At 45.4% G+C, this 19968-nt stretch overlaps 1 protein-coding gene across 3 annotated transcripts in view; it reads left to right on the top strand.

Annotated features, from left to right (window-relative positions):
- The window catches only part of RGS22 (regulator of G protein signaling 22), a 273655-nt gene that overhangs the window by 82172 nt on the left and 171515 nt on the right, over positions 1-19968 (top strand). For all 3 annotated transcript variants that reach the window (XM_063924195.1, XM_063924194.1, XM_063924193.1), the window contains exons 11-12: positions 4450-4598; positions 7384-7486. In XM_063924195.1, the coding sequence (XP_063780265.1) occupies positions 4450-4598; positions 7384-7486 (252 nt within the window). The remainder of the gene's footprint in view (positions 1-4449; positions 4599-7383; positions 7487-19968) is intronic.

Below are 19968 nucleotides of genomic sequence, written 5' to 3'. Positions count from 1 at the left end.
CCCGGCATCACGTGGGCGGGGAGCAGGTGACATCATCAGACTGTTCCACCAATCCAGCGGAGGCGGGAGATTCAAAGGCAGACGCCGGGCAGCGCCTCGGCGCCTGAGTATCGTCTTTTCCTCTGAAGTGGATGCCAGTGCTACTGTCCTCGGCGGATCTCTCTGCAGCATACCCCAGTGTCTCCGGCATTTCCAGGTGTCAGTTGTTGCACAGCTTCCAGCGTTCCCAGCCGCTGCTGGGTTCCACTGCGCTTCAGTCACCAGTGCTTCTTGGAGTCAGCGTGGGCTGCAGGTTAACCCTCGCTCTCAAGTTATACAAGTCCTCAGTGTCTTTAACCCTCGCTCTCAAGTTATACAAGTCCTCAGTGTCTTTGACCCTCGCTCTCAAGTTATACAAGTCCTCAGTGTCTTTGACCCTCGCTCTCAAGTTCTTCAAATCATCAGTGTCTTTAACCACCGTTCTCAAGTTCTTCAAATCATCAGTGTCTTTAACCACTGCTCTCAAGTTCTTCAAATCATCAGTGTCTTTAACCACCCCTCTCAAGTTCTTCAAATCATCAGTGTCTTTAACCACCGCTCTCAAGTTCTTCAAATCATCAGTTTCTTTAACCACCGCTCTCAAGTTCTTCAAATTATCAGAGTCCTAACCACCGCTCTCAAGTTCTTCAAATCATCAGTGTCTTTTAACCACCGCTCTCAAGTTCTTCAGTCACCAGTATCTTTTACCATCACTCACAAGTACTTCCTGGACATTTCTCCATACGCTCCTTCTCTGTTATGTGACATTGTGTTGCTCTCTTCCTGCAATAAAGTCCTTTAATATTTTCACCAAGCTTCTCTGTCAGAGTCCTGTATGAGGAAGACCTATATCAAGCCATCCCTGTTCCGACCCAACTGTGGTTCCTCTCCTCTACCATCGGGAGAACCCCCAAGTTCACAACACCCCCAACCTAGGTCAGTGACAGGGTGGGGCAGAGCAGTATACAAAGCAAGTGGGGGTAAGGCAGGACCGAGCAGTGAGCCGACTGAGGTGAACCGTCATACGCCAGGTTCCTTTTCTAGTATGTTATAAACTGTGGTAAACCTGCATATTGTTTGCTCAGAGTCTGTCTGTGTCACATACAGAGACATCCATCAATGTTGTACCTGATATGAAAGCTATAGAACAGAACACAGAGAACAGTGCTAAAGACATTTTTAAATCCAAATGTAATACTCTCTATTACAGCGTGATTAACTGGAGCACCAAATATGGAGTCCTGGTCCACACGAAAATAGGCAATAAATTGTCAAATATAGGAGCGCTGGTTATCAAACCAATGTTTATCCTTTATATATATTTTGTTGTATTTCCCTATGACAATATGAATTGCCCATAGATACATCAACCAATCTTTAAACATAAAGGTCGGAGAAGAGCGCGGGTGGCAGCGGATGGAGTATTTCAGTAATGTGCATTTGCTCACTTGCCGCCAACTCCTTTTAGGCAACTAACATAAATCCAAACCTGGTTATACTGTAGAAAGGTCAGACAGGCAGGTATATCCTCCAAAAAGATCTAAATCGCGCCAATAATCTAGCATCTGCACTCCCCACCAAATGATCAGCCACATACTGTATATAAAGTCCAAATGTGTGTTTACACTGCGCTCAACTTCGATTTCTAGTTAACAATGTATATATATGTATAAACAAATAATGCACTGTTTGAATACGTTGCACAATTAACGTTTATTATATTGCAATATAAGTTGTTAGTAACGAGGTTCTAAAACTCTGTTATAATAAATTGTCCAAACTGAGCATATTGAGCATGCTGTGCTGTGCTGTGCTGTGTTTAATTAAGTAATAAACTGAATGTCCAGGGGCACAGTACCTCTTGGGGATGTTGTTTGGAAACAAAAGGTGGAAGAAAAAATTATAACTGGAGGAAAAAATAAATAAATAAATAATTTTTTGAAAAAAAAGGAAGAAGAAAAAAAGTCAGTTTGTTTAAAATCCAGACTGCGGCGTCCCGCTGGTCTGTATATGAATTAATGCACTTATGGGATGTATGCCTTATTGGAAGCTATAGACAGTTTTGGAGGATAAAATCAAAGAAGAGGGACTCCGGACTGGCTTTTCCCCCTTGCTCCTATCACCGGCACTGTGACTGTGTTCAGTCACACGCCGGAGACCGGTCAGCCTGGGTTCACTGCCTGTCTTGGGGGGGGAGGAATGCGCGCACAGCGATCGCTCTCAGAGCGGTTCGTTACTGCACTCCCTCCACCTACAGAGACTCACCTTGAATCTCCTCCTCCGCTGCTAACCGCATCAGTGTCAGGCTCTCTCCTCAATGCTTCTCTTCCGATCGTAGCCGTCAGTCACTTCCTGGTCTTCAGTCACGTGACCGGGTGCCGTCTCTGGTGTAGCTGGTGCTGCTTAATCGTGTCGCTGTTATCAGTCGTATTGATGGCGTGCTCCAACGCGTTTCGGCCCTTGGGGGCCTTCCTCTGGGAGAGAAGTGTATGGGGTTTTCTCATTTTTGTGAGTTTAAATAGCATAGTCCTCTAACACGTTTCTCCAATACCAACCTACTTCCAATATCGGTATCAGTACAATGATCCATAGCAGTGATGGCGCATTGGAGCTTTGACATAGAGGGAAACATGCTTCTGTGGACCAAATTACTCTGCATTATAGCAACCAGGGGGCATCAAAAATCAGCCACCAGTTTGGGGCTCCTATTCCTTTAATAGATGTCGGTGGGCCCAGTGATTTATTTTTACAGCCATGGATGTAATATTAGCACAACTGATAATCATGATGTTTTAAAGAGACTTATGTCTGTCAGGAGAGTGAGGGGACGACGGTTACAGTTTTATTACATAGGTTATTATGAACATTCAAATGTACTTACCAGCTTGATTTGTGCCTGCGTGCTATAACAATCCCTCTGTTTCCTTATATCAGCACATCCTGCGCACTGGTAACCTGTAAGATCTTATGCTGAATCTCCGTTACATACAGTATATTGTAAAACCAAACACAATCTCCTTTTCACATGTCGCATTTTGAGACGCATGAGAGCGCCCAGACTGCATATAGCTGGGAACCTCCCAATACGCACAGCTTGCATGCGCAGTCATGCTGACACAAAGAAACGGGCGCATTTAGGAAAAAATATGTGCATGCATTAAATGAGCCATATAGTCGTAAAAATAGTACAATATAGTAATAGAGCCTTGTGGAGGCCCTGCTAAATAGATGTCATAGGACCTTGTGGAGACCCTGCTAAATAGATGTCATAGGACATTGTGGAGGCCCTGCTAAATAGATGTCATAGGACCTTGTGGAGGCCCTGCTAAATAGATGTCATAGGACCTTGTGGAGACCCTGCTAAATAGATGTCATAGGACCTTGTGGTGACCCTACTAAATAGATGTCATAGGACATTGTGGAGGCCCTGCTAAATAGATGTCATAGGACCTTGTGGAGGCCCTGCTAAATAGATGTCATAGGACCTTGTGGAGGCCCTGCTAAATAGATGTCATAGGACCTTGTGGAGGCCCTGCTAAATAGATGTCATAGGACATTGTGGAGGCCCTGCTAAATAGATGTCATAGGACCTTGTGGAGGCCCTGCTAAATAGATGTCATAGGACCTTGTGGAGACCCTGCTAAATAGATGTCATAGGACCTTGTGGTGACCCTACTGAATAGATGTCTGTAAATTGCACAAATGGAAACATTTGACTGGTGCTATAATAGCAAAAAACTGTATTTAGGTATTTCTTCAATTTAAATGTGCCGACATGAATGAACTTCATATCTATTCTCTCGCAGTTACGTACTTTTCGATAAAATTTTTCTTCATTTTAATCATTTAGCTTTTTTTGCTTTCATTAAATAAGCATTTCAAGAAAATAAAATATAGATACTACAGGTTGAGTATCCCATATCCAAATATTCCGAAATACGGAATATTCCAAAATAGGGAATTTTTTGAGTGAGATAGTGAAACCTTTGTTTTCTGATGGCTCAATGTACACAATCTTTGTTTAATACAAAAAATTATTAAAAATATTGTATTAAAGGACCTTCAGGCTGTGTGTATAAGGTGTATATGAAACTGCGTGTATGTACACAAACTTTGTTCAATGCACAAAGTTATTAAAACTATTGGCTAAAATGATCTTCAGGCTGTGTGTATAAGGTGTATATGAAACATAAATGCATTCTGTGCTTAGACTTGGGTGCCATCACCATAATATCTCATTATGGTATGCAATTATTCCAAAATACGTAAAAATCCGATATCCAAAATACTTCTGGTCCCAAGCATTTTGGATAAGGGATACTCACCCTGTATTGTAATAGTGTACAGAGCATTATAACACAGTGTACAGAGCATTATAACACAGTGTACAGAGCATTATAACACAGTGTACATCTTTGTTTCTATGTGTAGGTAATGGAAAAGAGTCCTCCATCTCCCAAAAAGATTAGAGGCACCTCCGGTTCCAGTCAGCCTGACAGGCTGATATCTGCAAAACTAACACCTCAAAAGAGGCTGACAAGGAGTTTACCCAGCAGCACGGTCCACTCACCTAATACCCGGTAACACAGAGATATAATGCAAACAGAACTTCTTATTATTTATTACCAGTTACTTATATAGCGCACACATATCCCGCAGCGCTTTACAGATAATATTTGGCCATTCACATCAGTCCCTGCCCCAGTGGAGCTTACAATCTATATTCCCTATCACATGTACACACAGACACATTCACACTAGGGTTAATATTTGTTGGGAGCCAATTAACCTACCAGTATATTTTTGGATTGTGGGAGGGCACCCGGAGGAAACCCACGCAAGTATAGGGAGAATATACAAACTCCACACAGGGCCATGGTGGGAATTGAACCCATGACCTCAGTGCTGTGAGGCAGTAATGCTAAACATTACACCATCCGTACTGCCAGATATTCTCCACATACTATTATACAGTATGTGGAAAATAACCTGTTAGTATTATGGATAGTGTAATGTGACCTCTCATTAACGTGTCTCATGCTGGGTACACACTAGGCGATATAAGCTTGAACAGGCGATATATCGCTTGCAGGCCGGCGGGTGTCGGCATATGATATGGCTGCGAATGATGTCGGTGTATGATGTATATCTGCAGATATATTGGTGCACCCGGCTGTATGTAGGGGCGTTTGGCGGGCGGACAAATTCAAAAGCCCATCCGGCTGTGATGCGACACCGACACATCGAGCGGCTAATCAGTAAGTGTATCTGCTTACCTGGATCGGCTGCTCTGATGGTGGGTCCACTGTCAAGTCGTGTGTACTCAACGTAAGGCCGGGTACACATTAGAACAAGATCGGCATAATTTGCTGTATCAGAATGACGAATCGTGCATATCGTCTAATGGGTGTGCACTATTGCGCGCTCCCGCGGGTTGCATATGAGATCTTTTGGTTGACCGTGCTGCACAGTTAATCAAAAGATATCGTAGCGGTGCTGTGGACGGATCGAGATATCGTTCTGTCGGTCATTACATCGCTCTGATGGTTGCCTGTTGTGACCGTTGTGTGTCAGAAATTCACTACAGCAAATAAATATTTATATATGTATTGTCAGTTATTTATATATAGCGCACACATATTCCGCAGCACTATACAGAGAATATTTTAGTCATTCATATAAGTCCCTGCTCCAATGGATCTTCCAATCTATGGGTTGTACACTATGCCAGTGTTTTTTGCAATTGAGCCATTATCGGTGGTCTCTGCATGTGTCACTGCCATAATGCGCACGCATGGCGATTGATTTGCGATTACACTCGCAGTGAGGAGTCATTCACAAGCGATTGACAGGGCGCGGCCGCTTTGTGGAATGTAACGGGCAAAACCGCCTGATTGAGTTCAGTTGAGCGATTTATGGGCTGACTGCGTGTGTGTATAAGTCGCACTATGCATGTGTCACAATGGTCTTGCAGATTGGGTTTATTCACAAAGTGATTCACAGTTCGGGGGAGGTTATGGGGCGTGGCGGTAACAATGCAGGCGTGTCATGACTGTTTTCGGGGCGTGTTTCAACCTGCAACTGTGATCCTGTATGTCGCTGCAGTGTCTCCTTCATTCTGTGTGACCATAATGCTACTCTGACCTGCATCCGAAGCTGCTTCATGTACGCAGCCACTGGGACTCGCAGAGCTATCTGCTACAGACGCCTCCCTCTGCATTAGAATTCTAATTAGACAGAATTGAACAGCCGCTTCCTTGCCGCTGTGCGGTTCCTTACCAACATGAATCAGGCCCCAAATCCCTTCTCTGACTCCGGGGGTTATTCAGATATGGAAGAAAACCAAAAAAGCAAGCAACTGGGCGAAACCATGTGCACTGCAGGTGGGGCAGATATAACATGTGCAGAGAGAGTTAGATTTGGGTGGGTTATATTGTTTCTGTGCAGGGTAAATACTGGCTGCTTTATTTTTACACCTCAATTTAGATTTCAGTTTAAACACATCCCACTCAAATCTAAATCTCTCTCTGCACATGTTACATCTGACCCACCTGCAGTGCAGCATGGTTTTGCTCAGTTGTGTGCTTTTTTTGCTTTGCTTACAAACCTAAATCAGGCCCTCTGTGTGTACACATTAGTGTGTTCGGGCTATGAGATGCTACTCATTGGCATTGTAGTGGGGGTCATTCCGAGTTGTTCGCTCGTTATTTTTTTCTCGCAACGGAGCGATTAGTCGCTAATGCGCATGCGCAATGTCCGCAGTGCGACTGCGCCAAGTAAATTTGCTATGCAGTTAGGTATTTTACTCACGGCATTACGAGGTTTTTTCTTCGTTCTGGTGATCGTAATGTGATTGACAGGAAGTGGGTGTTTCTGGGCGGAAACAGGCCGTTTATGGGTGTGTGCGAAAAAACGCTACCGTTTCTGGGAAAAACGCGGGAGTGGCTGGAGAAACGGAGGAGTGTCTGGGCGAACGCTGGGTGTGTTTGTGACGTCAAACCAGGAACGACACTGACTGAACTGATCGCAGATGCCGAGTAAGTGTGGAGCTACTCAGAAACTGCTAAGAAGTGTCTATTCGCAATTCTGCTAATCTTTCGTTCGCAATTTTGATAAGCTAAGATTCACTCCCAGTAGGCGGCGGCTTAGTGTGTGCAAAGCTGCTAAAAGCAGCTTGCGAGCGAACAACTCGGAATGACCCCCAGTGTGTTTAGAGATCATTGATCCCTCTACAGAATGTGCCAAACAATACAATGGGGAATACAGAGTGAATGCTGGACGGATCATGGATCCTGCAGCTGGGATGACCGCCGTTTGTACAAGTCCTTCTAACAAAACCATTATCCTGTACTTTCTACCTTACAGGACGAGACCCGTGACCAGCTTTGCATCATCTTACCGCACAGACCTAAAGAAGGAGAGTATAGGACCAAAGCATCGATGTGATGCTCTAGATGAGATTATTTCAGTGAGTGCATTTTTTGCAGTTCTGTTTATTAAAATACCTGGAATAATGCAAACCTACCTGTGTATTACATTGCAATAATGCAACCCTACCTGTGTATTACATTGCAATAATGCAACACTACCTGTGTATTACATTGGAATAATGGAAACCTAGCTGTGTATTACATTGCAATAATGCAACCCTGCCTGTGTATTACATTGCAATAATGCAACACTACCTGTGTACTACTTTGCAATAATGCAACCCTACCTGTGTATTACATTGCAATAATGCAACACTACCTGTGTATTACATTGCAATAATGCAACCCTGCCTGTGTATTACATTGCAATAATGTAACACTACCTGTGTATTACATTGGAATAATGCAAACCTACCTGTGTATTACATTGCAATAATGCAACCCTGCCTGTGTATTACATTGGAATAATGCAAACCTAGCTGTGTATTACATTGCAATAATGCAACCCTGCCTGTGTATTACATTGCAATAATGCAACCCTACCTGTGTATTACATTGCAATAATGCAACACTACCTGTGTATTACATTGCAAAAATGCAACACTACCTGTGTATTACATTGGAATAATGCAACACTACCTGTGTATTACATTGGAATAATGCAACACTACCTGTGTATTACATTGCAATAATGCAACACTACCTGTGTATTACATTGGAATAATGCAACACTACCTGTGTATTACATTGGAATAATGCAAACCTACCTGTGTATTATATTGCGATAATGCAACCCTGCCTGTATATTACATTGGAATAATGCAAACCTAGCTGCGTATTACATTGCAATGATGCAAACCTACTTGTGTATTACATTGTAATAATGCAACTCTACCTGTGTATTACATTGTAATAATGCAACTCTACCTGTGTATTACATTGCAATAATGCAAACCTACCTGTGTATTACATTGCAATAATGCAACACTACCTGTGTATTACATTGCAATAATGCAACCCTACCTGTGTATTACATTGCAATAATGCAACACTACCTGTGTATTAAATTGCAATAATGCAACCTTACCTGTGTATTACATTGGAATAATGCAACCCTACCTGTGTATTACATTGCCATAATGCAACCCTACCTGTGTAATGTATTACATTGCAATAATGCAACCCTACCTGTGTATTACATTGGAATAATGCAAACCTACCTGTGTATTACATTGCAATAATGCAACCCTGCCTGTGTATTACATTGCAGTAATGCAACACTACCTGTGTATTACATTGGAATAATGCAAACCTACCTGTGTATTACATTGCAATAATGCAACCCTGCCTGTGTATTACATTGCAGTAATGCAACACTACCTGTGTATTACATTGGAATAATGCAACCCTACCTGTGTATTACATTGCAGTAATGCAACCCTACCTGTGTATTACATTGCAATAATGCAACACTACCTGTGTATTACATTGCAATAATGCAACCCTACCTGTGTATTACATTGGAATAATGCAACCCTACCTGTGTATTACATTGCAATAATGCAACCCTACCTGTGTATTACATTGCAATAATGCAACACTACCTGTGTATTACATTGGAATAATGCAAACCTACCTGTGTATTACATTGCAATAATGCAACCCTGCCTGTGTATTACATTGCAGTAATGCAACACTACCTGTGTATTACATTGGAATAATGCAAACCTACCTGTGTATTACATTGCAATAATGCAACCCTGCCTGTGTATTACATTGCAGTAATGCAACACTACCTGTGTATTACATTGGAATAATGCAACCCTACCTGTGTATTACATTGCAATAATGCAACCCTACCTGTGTATTACATTGCAGTAATGCAACCCTACCTGTGTATTACATTGCAATAATGCAACCCTGCCTGTGTATTACATTGCAGTAATGCAACACTACCTGTGTATTACATTGGAATAATGCAACACTACCTGTGTATTACATTGCAATAATGCGTTGTCACCATGATATATTATTTTTCTCATCAGTTGTAAACTATACCAGCTACTTCATATTCTTCCTGTAATTTGGAGCACAATGTGTAAAATGTGCAAATTTATAAATATCAAATGACCCCATTCTCCCCACATTGCCCCCGGCATTTTAACCAGTGGGAGAGATGCAGAATTGCATGCAGCACAAGAGCAGGGCTCACTACTGCCCTGTTCTGTCCCCGCCCACGAACATGTGATGACACGTGGGGGAAAGTGTAGAGTTGCACGGACACTGTGGGCGGCTATACATACTGCAGGATACATGCTTGGAGCGTCTTTTGCAGGAGCATTTTAAGACAGGAGCGGCCCTGTGTGCAGACCCGGTGTAGGCCCCCTCCTTTCTGGCAGTCAGTAGACTCTGGACTTACTGCGCGTGTGCAGGTCTCTGGGAACATGGCCCCCGCGCTGTGTTCCTGGGGACATCTCTATTGCGCGTGCACAAATCACTGGTGAAATAGTCATGGCAACCATTTTCCCAGTGATTTGTGGAGGTCATTCCAAGTTGATCGCTTGCTGCCGTTTTTCGCAGCACAGCGATCAGGTCTCTACTGCACATGCATATGCACCGCAATGCGCAGGCGCGTCATACGGGTACACAGCTGAGCTATGGATTTAACGAAGAATCCATTCGCACGGGCGATCGCAAGGAGATTGACAGGAAGAGGGCGTGTTTGGAAAAACGCAGACGTGTCCAGGAGCTTGCTGGGCGGGTGTCTGACGTCAATTCCGGGACCAAAAAGACTGAAGTGATCGCAAGGGCTGAGTAAGTCCAGACCTACTCAGAAACTGCACAAAATGTTTTTGCACAGCTCGGCTGCACACATTGCTCGCACACTTGCAAAGCGAAAATACACTCCCCTGTGGGCGGTGACTATGCGTTTGCACGGCTGCTAAAAGTAGCTAGCGAGCGATCAACTCGGAATGAGGGCCTAAGGCTGCAGTGCGGGACTTCAGAGGGGTTAGTATAATTATATGGGTGTGCGGTCTGGACCTATGGCCCGTGGGTCCTGAGGACACACTGAGCAGCACTAATGCGCCACAAATTGCTATTCCAAGTACCCTGCTAGCCAAATGCAATGGTCGTGGGGCAGTGACTGTGAAATCAGACAGATTGCCGTGTACATACTAATCACATATGTATTTACAAATGCAGTTAGTATCACAAAGGACAGTTCTCCCGATAAGAGCCGTCCTTTGCGAACACTGGACTTCCGGGTTTAGGACGCGGTAGTCCCTCTGCGTATGCTCAGTGTGATGCCGCAGCCGTGCGGGGTGCTGGGAGGGATCTGATTGGATCCCTCTCAGGTGGAATTGCGAAGAGAAGCTCATAATCTTCTATTGGGTAATGCCAGCTGCAGGTGGCATTACCCACCGGCTCCATGTGATCTTGGTATGTATGGGAATGTGATAAAAACTCAGAAAACTGTATTTTCAAGGGTTTTATCGCATTTTAGGCTTTAGTACATCCCGCCCAGTGTATGACAATATCACTGAGCAGAAATATTTATTTATTTTAAATCTTTTTGGTTTTCTGAAATCTCTGGATCAGTAGTTGTCAGATAAAAGATTTTATACCTGTGCTATTATTGTTGTTAATAATAATATTATTTTCTGCAGCGGGGTACACTGGAATTCCACAGGGAAGACATTGGGGTGTACAGTCGGATCTTGATCCGAGGCACCAACAGGCTAAAGCTTTGACTGTTCCCAGGATGCTATGCACCGCCTCCTCTATAGCCCCGCCTCCAGGCACTGGAGCTCAGTTTTACCGCATTCAGATCACAAATGCCGGATCCCACCCGGTAAGAGAAACGTGTCCTTACTGGGTGGGATCCGGCATTTGCTCTGCTATGGTGGCTTTCCGACCCGGCAATATACCGGGTCGGTTGCCATAGCAGCGGTGGGGCGCAGCAGCAGCAGGGCGGGGTTGGAGGCGGCGCTGGGAGATGAGCTCATCTCCTGTACCGCCTCTCCCTATGCTGTGAATGGGAACCGTGTCGCATCGACGCGGCTCCCATTCACACTGCACCTGACCCGGTATTCAACCCGGGTATAATCCTTCTTTTATACCGGGTTGAATTACCGGGTCAGGCGACCCGCTAATTCCGGCAGAGTGCTTTCACATCGCACACTGACCCGTGTCGACACGGCAATATGACGTGTCGATACCGGGTTATTTGTGCGATGTGAAAGGGGTATTTGTAAGTTGGTGCCTGCAGAGCAGGTCACTAACAGGTGGGTCTGCGCTAAGCAGCCCTGAAAAGAGCTTTTTAAGAAGACTTCAAGGGCCACAGCACTGTATATGTCATTCTGACATTCTGTGCTGCGGCTCCATCACCTCCCCAGCAGTGCTGCATACTCCCGCGGCCGGTTTCCGGGTACTTACAGCGGAGGCGCACCAGTCCCCAGAAACACCACCGCTGACGCTCTCCAGGATCGCGTGGCTGCACATCAGGGAGGAGGTCGGAGGGTCCCCCAGGTGGGACCCACGGGTTAATCGCGGCCCCAGGAGACGGACTGCGCCGCTGACGTGGACACTGTACTGCACAGGGACCCCACTATATCCACCAGGGCGGGGAGCACAGGTCGGATTTACTAAAATCTGTTTTTTCTCATACGTCCTAGAGGATGCTGGGGTCCACTTCATGACCATGGGGTATAGACGGTTGCGCAGGAGCCATGGGCACTCTTGAGACTTTTCAATGGGTGTGAACTGGCTCCTCCCTCTATGCCCCTCCTCCAGACCTCAGTTTTAGAATTGTGCCCAGGCAGACTGGATGCACTCCAGGGGGAGCTCTACTGAATTTCTCTGAAAAGACTTATGTTAGGTTTTTTATTTTCAGGGAGAACTGCTGGCAACAGTCTCCCTACTTTGTGGGACAGAGGGGGCAGAAGTAGGAACCAGCTTACTGAAGAGTTTCATGGCTCTGCTTCTGGCTGACAGGACACCATTAGCTCCTGAAGGAAACTGAACGCTAGCCGTGTCTAGATGCTCACTCCCACAGCACGCCGTCACCCCCCCTCGCAGAACCAGAAGTCAGAAGACAGATGAGTGTAAGAAGACAGATCTTCAATCAAGTAAAGTGACGGCTGAGGTACCGTGCGGCTGGCGGGAGCGCAGCGCGCCATTGCTGTCCACACATACACAGGCACTGTAGGGTGCAGGGCGCTGGGGGGGCGCCCAGGGCAGCAAATAACCTCGTAAACTGGAAAAAAGGGGGCATAAGATGCCAAGGCACAGCCCTAACCCCGCCAGTATAAATATTATGTGAAAAATCTCTGAGGAGAAACGCGCCATTGTGGGGGCGGAGCTTCCTCCTCAGTCAGCTAGCACACTTTCTCTTATTCATAAACTGCAGAGAAGAAGCTGGTCCTCCTACACTTCTGAACAAGGGTCAGGGTGAAAAGAGGGGGGGCCTAGGTGCTAAAACATATTATTCATAATATAATAGCGCTTAAAGGTTTCTGTGTACAGAGTACGCCACACGGGGATTTTGTCTCTGTGTACAAAGTACGCGGCACAGGGATTTTTTCTTTGGCACTGGGTTGTGAACTGGCTACTCCTAAACTGTGTCCCTCTGACAGATTTTACTGTAGGTCTGTCCCCTATAAGTCCCAGTGTGTCTGTGAGTGTGTGTTGTACACGTGTGTAAGACATGTCTGAGGCAGGGAGTCCCTCCCCGGAGGAAGGCATTTTAGGGACACAGAGTTGTAATGTGGTGGCGCTGCCGGCACACCAAGAGCCTGCATGGGTGAAAGAAATACGTGATAGTATGCATCATATCAATAGGAGATTAGACAAGTCTGAATCTCATGCTGAGTGCTGGAGAAAATCTGTGGAGGATGTGATTTTTCAGGGCTCTGTTCTTCCATCTGCAGGCGACCCCTCCTGGTCACATAAGAGACCATTTGCGAATATTGTGAATACGAATACTGACACTTACACTGATTCTTGTGTCGACGATAGTGACTCCAGAGAAATAGATCATAAATTGGCAAAAAATATACAATATATGATTGTGGCTATAAGGGAAGTTCTGGAAGTCAAGGAAGCCACTCCTGTACCTCAAGAGAAGGCTTATTTCTATAAAGAAAATAAAACCAAGGTCACTTTCCCTCCTTCCCACGAGCTTAATACTCTCTTTGAAGGGATGTGGGTGAAACCCGAAAAGAAATTTCGCATTCCCAAGAGAATTCAGCTTATCCTTTCCCGGTGGAGGACAGGAAAAAATGTGAGTCACCCCCTGTGTTAGACAGTGCTCTGTCCAGGTTGACAAAGAAGGTAATTCTCCCTGCACTTGGCACGGCTTCACTAAAGAAGCCAGCAGACCGCAAAATGGAGACTACATTGATATCCATTTAGGTTGCCAATGGTACGCTGCTCAGGCCCACAATTGCTTGCGCGTGGGTGAGTCGCGCTATTGAAAAATGGTCAGAAAGCGTATCATCAGAAATTGACATGATTGATAAAGATGAGATACTCCTTAAGTTAGGGAATATCAAAGACGCTGCCGCATACATGCTAGAAGCGATGAAAGATATTGGACTCTTGAGTTCACAAGCCGCTACCATGGCAGTATCAGCTCGGCGGGCGTTGTGGATTCGCCAGTGGAACGCGGATGCAGATTCCAAAAAAGACATATCACCCGCACATGCAGTCCTTTCGGCCCAATAAATACAAAAAAGCGAGAGGTTCTCCCTTCTTTGCAGGTAGGGGAAGGGGAAAGGGAAAGAAGTCCACAGCGACTTCAGGTTCCCAGAAGCAGAAGTCTACCCCTACCTCTGCCAAATCTTCAGCATGACGCTGGGGCTACTTTGCGGGAGGCCGCTCGGGTGGGGGCACATCTCAAACTGTTCAACCAAGGTTGGATTCTTTCTGGCCTGGACCCCTGGGTTTTGCAGATAGTCTCCCAGGGGTACAAGCTGGAGTTTCAAGACATTCCCCCATGCCGATTTTTCAAATCTACCTTGCCAGCTTCTCTTCCGGAAAGGGAAGCAGTAACATCGTCAATCCAAAAATTGTGTCAGGATCAGGACATAGTCCTGGTACCTTTGTCACAACAAGGGGAGGGATTTTATTCAAGCCTTTTTGTAATTCCGAAGCCGTACGGCTCGGTCAGACCGATCCTAAACCTAAAAAATCTGAATACTTGAAACGATTCAAGTTCAAAATGGAATCACTGAGGGCAATGATTTCCAGTCTGGAGGAGGGGGACTACATGGTGTCTGTAGACATAAAGGATGCTTACCTGCATGTTCCCATTTATCCTCCTCACCAAGCTTATTTGAGATTCGCGGTTCAGGATTGCCATTACCAATTCCAGACATTACCTTTCGGTCTCTCCACGGCGCCGAGGGTATTCACCAAGGTGATGCCGGAGATGATGGTTCTCCTGCGTCAAAAAGAAGTCAATATAATTCCTTATCTAGACTGATAAAGGCGAGATCCAGGGAACAGTTGTTACAAAACATCACACTCTCCCTGTCAATACTCCCAACAACACCTTTGGATCATAAATTATCCAAAGTCACAGTTGGAACCGACGACAAGATTGTCTTTTCTCGGGATGATTCTGGACACAGAAGTTCAGAGAGTATTTCTTCTGGTGGAAAAGGCTCTGGAAATCCAGAAAATGGTAAAGCAGATATTGAAACCATCAAGTGTGTCGATCCATCAGTGCATTCGATTGTTGGGGAAGATGGTGGCGGCCTACGAGACCATACAGTTTGGCAAGTTCCATGCCAGAGTTTTCCAGTGGGACCTGTTGGACAAGTGGTCGGGATCCCACCTACACATGCACCGGAAGATAATCCTGTCGTCAAAAGCCAGAATTTCGCTCCTGTGGTGACTACACAGTTCTCACCTACTAGAGGGACGCAGGTTCGGGATTCAGGACTGGATCCTGGTAACCACGGATGCAAGTCTCCGAGGCTGGGGAGCTGTCACTCTGGGGGAAAGCTTCCAAGGAAAATGGTCAAGTCAGGAAGTCTGCCTTCACATAAACGTGCTGGAATTGAGAGCCATTTACAACTGCCTTCAACAAGTGGTACATCATCTTCAAGATCATCTCGTGCAGATCCAGTCGGACAATGTAACAGCAGTCGCGTACATAAACAGGCAGGGCGGAACGAAAAGCAGAGTGGCAATGGCAGAGGTGACGAAGATCCTCCTTTGGGCACATGTAAAGGCTCTGTCGGCAATTTTCATTCCGGGAGTAGACAACTGGGAAGCAGTCTTCCTCAGCAGACACGATCTCCATCCTGGAGAGTGGGGCCTCCACCAAGAAGTCTTCACAGAGGTGACAAGTCTTTGGGGAGTTCCTCAAGTAGACATGATGGCATCTCGTCTCAACAAGAAGCTTCAGAAATATTGTTCCAGGTCGAGAGACCCTCAAGCAATAGCAGTGAATGCGCTAGTGACCAAGTGGGTATTACGGTCAGTGTATGTCTTCCCTCCACTTCCGCTGATCCCAAAAGTTCTCAGGATCATAAGAAGAACAAGGGTTCGAGCAATCTTCATTGCCCCAGACTGGCCAAGGAGGGCTTGGTACACAGATTTTCAGGAGTTGCTCATAGAAGATCCTCAGCCTCTTCCTCTTCGCGAGGACCTGCTGCAGCAGGGGCCGTGAGTATATCAAGACTTATTACGCGGCTACATTTGACGACATGGCTGTTGAGAGCCGGATCCTAGCCCGAAAGGGTATTCCCAAAGAAGTCATCCCCACCCTTATTCAGGCCAGGAAAGGAGTAACGTCGAAACATTACCACCGTATTTGGAGAAAATATGTTTCTTGGTGGGAATCCATTTTCTGCAGGCTGGTGTGGAGGCAGGCCTCCGATTGGGGTCAATCAAGGTCCAGATTTCGGCCTTGTCAGTGTTCTTCCGAAAACAATTGGCCTCTCTTCCAGAGGTTCAGACCTTCGTGAAAGGGGTTCTGCACATCCAGCCTCTATTTGTGCCTCCAGTGGCGCCATCTGCTGCTGGTGTTCCTGCCCTGGAGCTGCATTTCACTCTCCCTCACTCCCTGACAGAGATTTTGTTGCCATCTTCACTGCTAGCTGGGCTGATCTCCAGGACTGCGGGGCTCTGTCTCCTCTGTAAAGCCGCCTGTCTCATCAGCGCTGTGCATTTACAGGCACTTAAGTATTCTACATGTCATTTTAGACAGTGTTAGTTAAGAACAAGTGTGCTCCTATCTGAGTATTTAGTACAAGTATTCTGTGATATATATCCAGTATCTACTGTGCATTGTTATATCTATACTCGTACATATTTATATGTAGTTTTACTAGTTCAGTACAGTTTTATTGTTTATCTGTAATAACTTCTGCATTGTACCTGTGACTGAGTGTGCCTGTAGCTGTTGAGTGGATTTCATTCTCCTGTATCACACATATTGCTATCACTATATTCTGTACCCTGAGGGGCTAGGTGCGTCAGGGTCCCATATATATATATATATATATATGCAAAAAAGTATTTGGACAGCCACCGATTGTGCAAGTTGACCCACTTAAAAAGATGAGAGAGATTAGGAGATACGCGGAGGCTAACATAATAACCTATGTGCCCTTTACTCCTGAATGGGCAGTTTTGGGTATCATTGATCCTACTCTTCGCATGCCATCAGAATGTAAAGAAATGCTGATAGCCTTAAGTGCGGCAGGAAAAAATACGATACTACAGGGATGGATAGATAGTACTCCACCACAGATACCATTATTTTTGAATAAACTACATCATATTTTCAGAATGGACTGGGTAGAGGCTATTGTAGATACAGGTAAACAAGTGGATCGATTTTTTTTCCCCCAAAATATTTTTATTGAGGTCAAAAAGACATATTAAATCATAACAGGTAATGACATGTAATTCGACTGCACCCGGGACCACATTAGCCGCCTGGAACAGTCGTGTATGGAAAGAAAAAGAAAATAGAATCCGAAACTCAAAACAAAGAACCTCATATTTTCACTTTTTATATAGGAACATCTAGATATATGTTATATCATAGTATTGCATAACTAAGTAGCAAAATTAGTAAACATAGAATATAATGGAACAGCTATTGTGTTCCTGTTATTTAGCAGATTCTTTGCATAACAGTAAAACATATTAATGCGTCTCCCCCTTTGGGGGAACGCTAAATCCTAAAACAATAAAAACACTAACAATATCAACAACATTATTAACCGTACCTGCCAGGGCCAGGGGGCCGCCGACCCATCCACGGAGGTATCAACAGTGCGAAAAGAAGAGGTAGACGATAGATATCCAGTGTTAGGGAGTAGGAGGAGGGAGGTGAAAGGGTGTAAGAATCTAGTGTGGGCGATCAGAATTAAGATGGTAAAAGGGAATAGAAAGCAAGAAGAGAGTAAGGGCAGGGAGGAGAGGGGGATGGGGGTAGTTATGGAAGAGCGATGGGGGGGTAATCTGCTAGAACTTGGTGTCCGTACCAGGTGGTGCAATGAAAGCTTTGTTTAATGGCTGTTTTTGTCGGAGTAGGTAGTGTGTTGATAAATCGTCGCCAACAGTGAAACAAAGTGGGGGTTAATATTTCTTTGTTAAGGGAAGTCTCCAGCCAGTCCATCGTGAATAGGAATAGTAGTCTAGAGGTAGCTAAAGGTAATGTGGGAGGAATATTGGATATCCATTGCTGTAAGATGGCCTTCCTGCCCACCGCTGAGAGGATCATAATTAGTTTCGTGTCTCGAGAGGGGATGTCGTGTTGGTTACGCACATAACCGAATAGCGCCCATGAGGCAGTACATTGGAAGTGCAAGCCCAACTCGGCAATTACGTAGGTATGTAGCTCTGCCCAAAATTTTTGAATGTGGCGGCAGTGCCAGAAACAGTGCATAAGATCTGCTACTGGTGAAGAGCATTTTAAACATTTTGCCGAATCGGACAAGCCCATCAAATGGCTCCTCTTTGGTGATATGTAGGCTCTATGTAATATTTTGTAGGCCATTTCTTGATATAGGCTGGCAGGGATAAGTTTGAGGGAGCTCGCGAAGCTATCCACTATGTTCTCCGGGGACATGGACGGGATTTGGGTGGACCATGTTTGTATTTGTGCAAGATCTGTGGTGGGTATGTGTTCCGTGCGTATGCGAGCGTATATTGCTGAGATGGAACAGGTCCCTGAGCGCAGGAGTGCATCCAGGGAGTTTACCAGGTCTGAGGTAGTGGGATGTGAAAGAATTGATCGTATATAGTGTGATATCTGGTAAAAATAAAAGTGATGGCGGAGGCTGATTCCATATTTGGCTGACACCTCTGTAAAAGTGAGTATTTTTTTGTTGGAGTCGAGGAGATTCCCGACACATGTGATATCTGAGGTGTGCCAGTTAGTAAAGGGGATGTGGGCCTGACCATTTTGGAATTGTGGATTCCCGACTAAAGGCAGAAAGAGTGAGTGGGTGTGTTGTAGCTTGAGAGACCTGCGGGAGAGTCTCCACGCTGTGATAGTAGAGGTTAGTAGAAGGTTAGACATGTCAGATTTATTTGCATGGAGGATGTAGCTGAGGGATAGGGGGACACAGAATTGGGAGTCAACTAGTGAGTCGGTGAAGGTAGAAGTTCCGTGGATCCAGTCCACGGCGAAACGGAGGAGACAAGCATGGTTATACTGTTCCACATTCGGCAGATTCACCCCTCCGTTCTGTATTGTTTGGTTTAACTTAAAAAGACTTATCCTGGGTCGTTTATTGGCCCAGACAAATTTCGAGATCGAGGAGTTGAGATGGGATACATCAGATTTTGAGAGTATGATGGGTAACATCTGCAGCACGTAGAGCAGTCTGGGGAAACTAACCATCTTGACTAGGTTGCAGCGTCCCAGTAGATTTAAGGGTAGTGTTTGCCATAACGTGAGTTCCGTCTGGATCTTACTGAGGATGGGGTGGATATTGTCAGTATATAGATGGGTGGGGTCAGCGGGAAGTATAATACCCAGATATGTGATGTGGGTGCTAGCCCATCGGAATGGGAAGGGAGTTTCCCAGCCTTTGGTGATCTGGGGGAATATGGCTAATGCTTCCGACTTGTCGAAGTTGATGGTGAAGCCTGCAAAGGAGGAAAAGCGGTCGATGGCTTCTTGTAATGCTATTACCGACTGTCGTGGATTGTAGGTGAGTATAAGGATGTCGTCCGCAAACACCATAAGTTTAATTTCCCTGTTGCCAATTTTTATACCATGAAAGGTGGGTAGGTTGGTGACATATCGTATGAGGGGTTCTAGGGCGATGTTGAAGAGGAGAGGGGAGAGGGGGCAACCCTGTCTAGTTCCTCTCTCTAGGAGAAAGGGTGGGGAGGGGGTATTGTTAACTATCACCTGCGCAGATGGTTTGGTGTAGAGGGAGTCAATCAGTCCCCGGAATGTCTCGCCAAATTGCTGGTAGAGTAGAACTCTTGTTAAGTGAGGCCAGGCGATCTTATCGAAAGCCTTTTCTGCGTCAAGGTTGAT

This window comes from Pseudophryne corroboree, chromosome 5 (assembly GCF_028390025.1).
Source record: "Pseudophryne corroboree isolate aPseCor3 chromosome 5, aPseCor3.hap2, whole genome shotgun sequence".
NCBI lineage: Eukaryota > Metazoa > Chordata > Amphibia > Anura > Myobatrachidae > Pseudophryne > Pseudophryne corroboree.
This window is presented reverse-complemented; position numbering and strand designations above follow the sequence as displayed.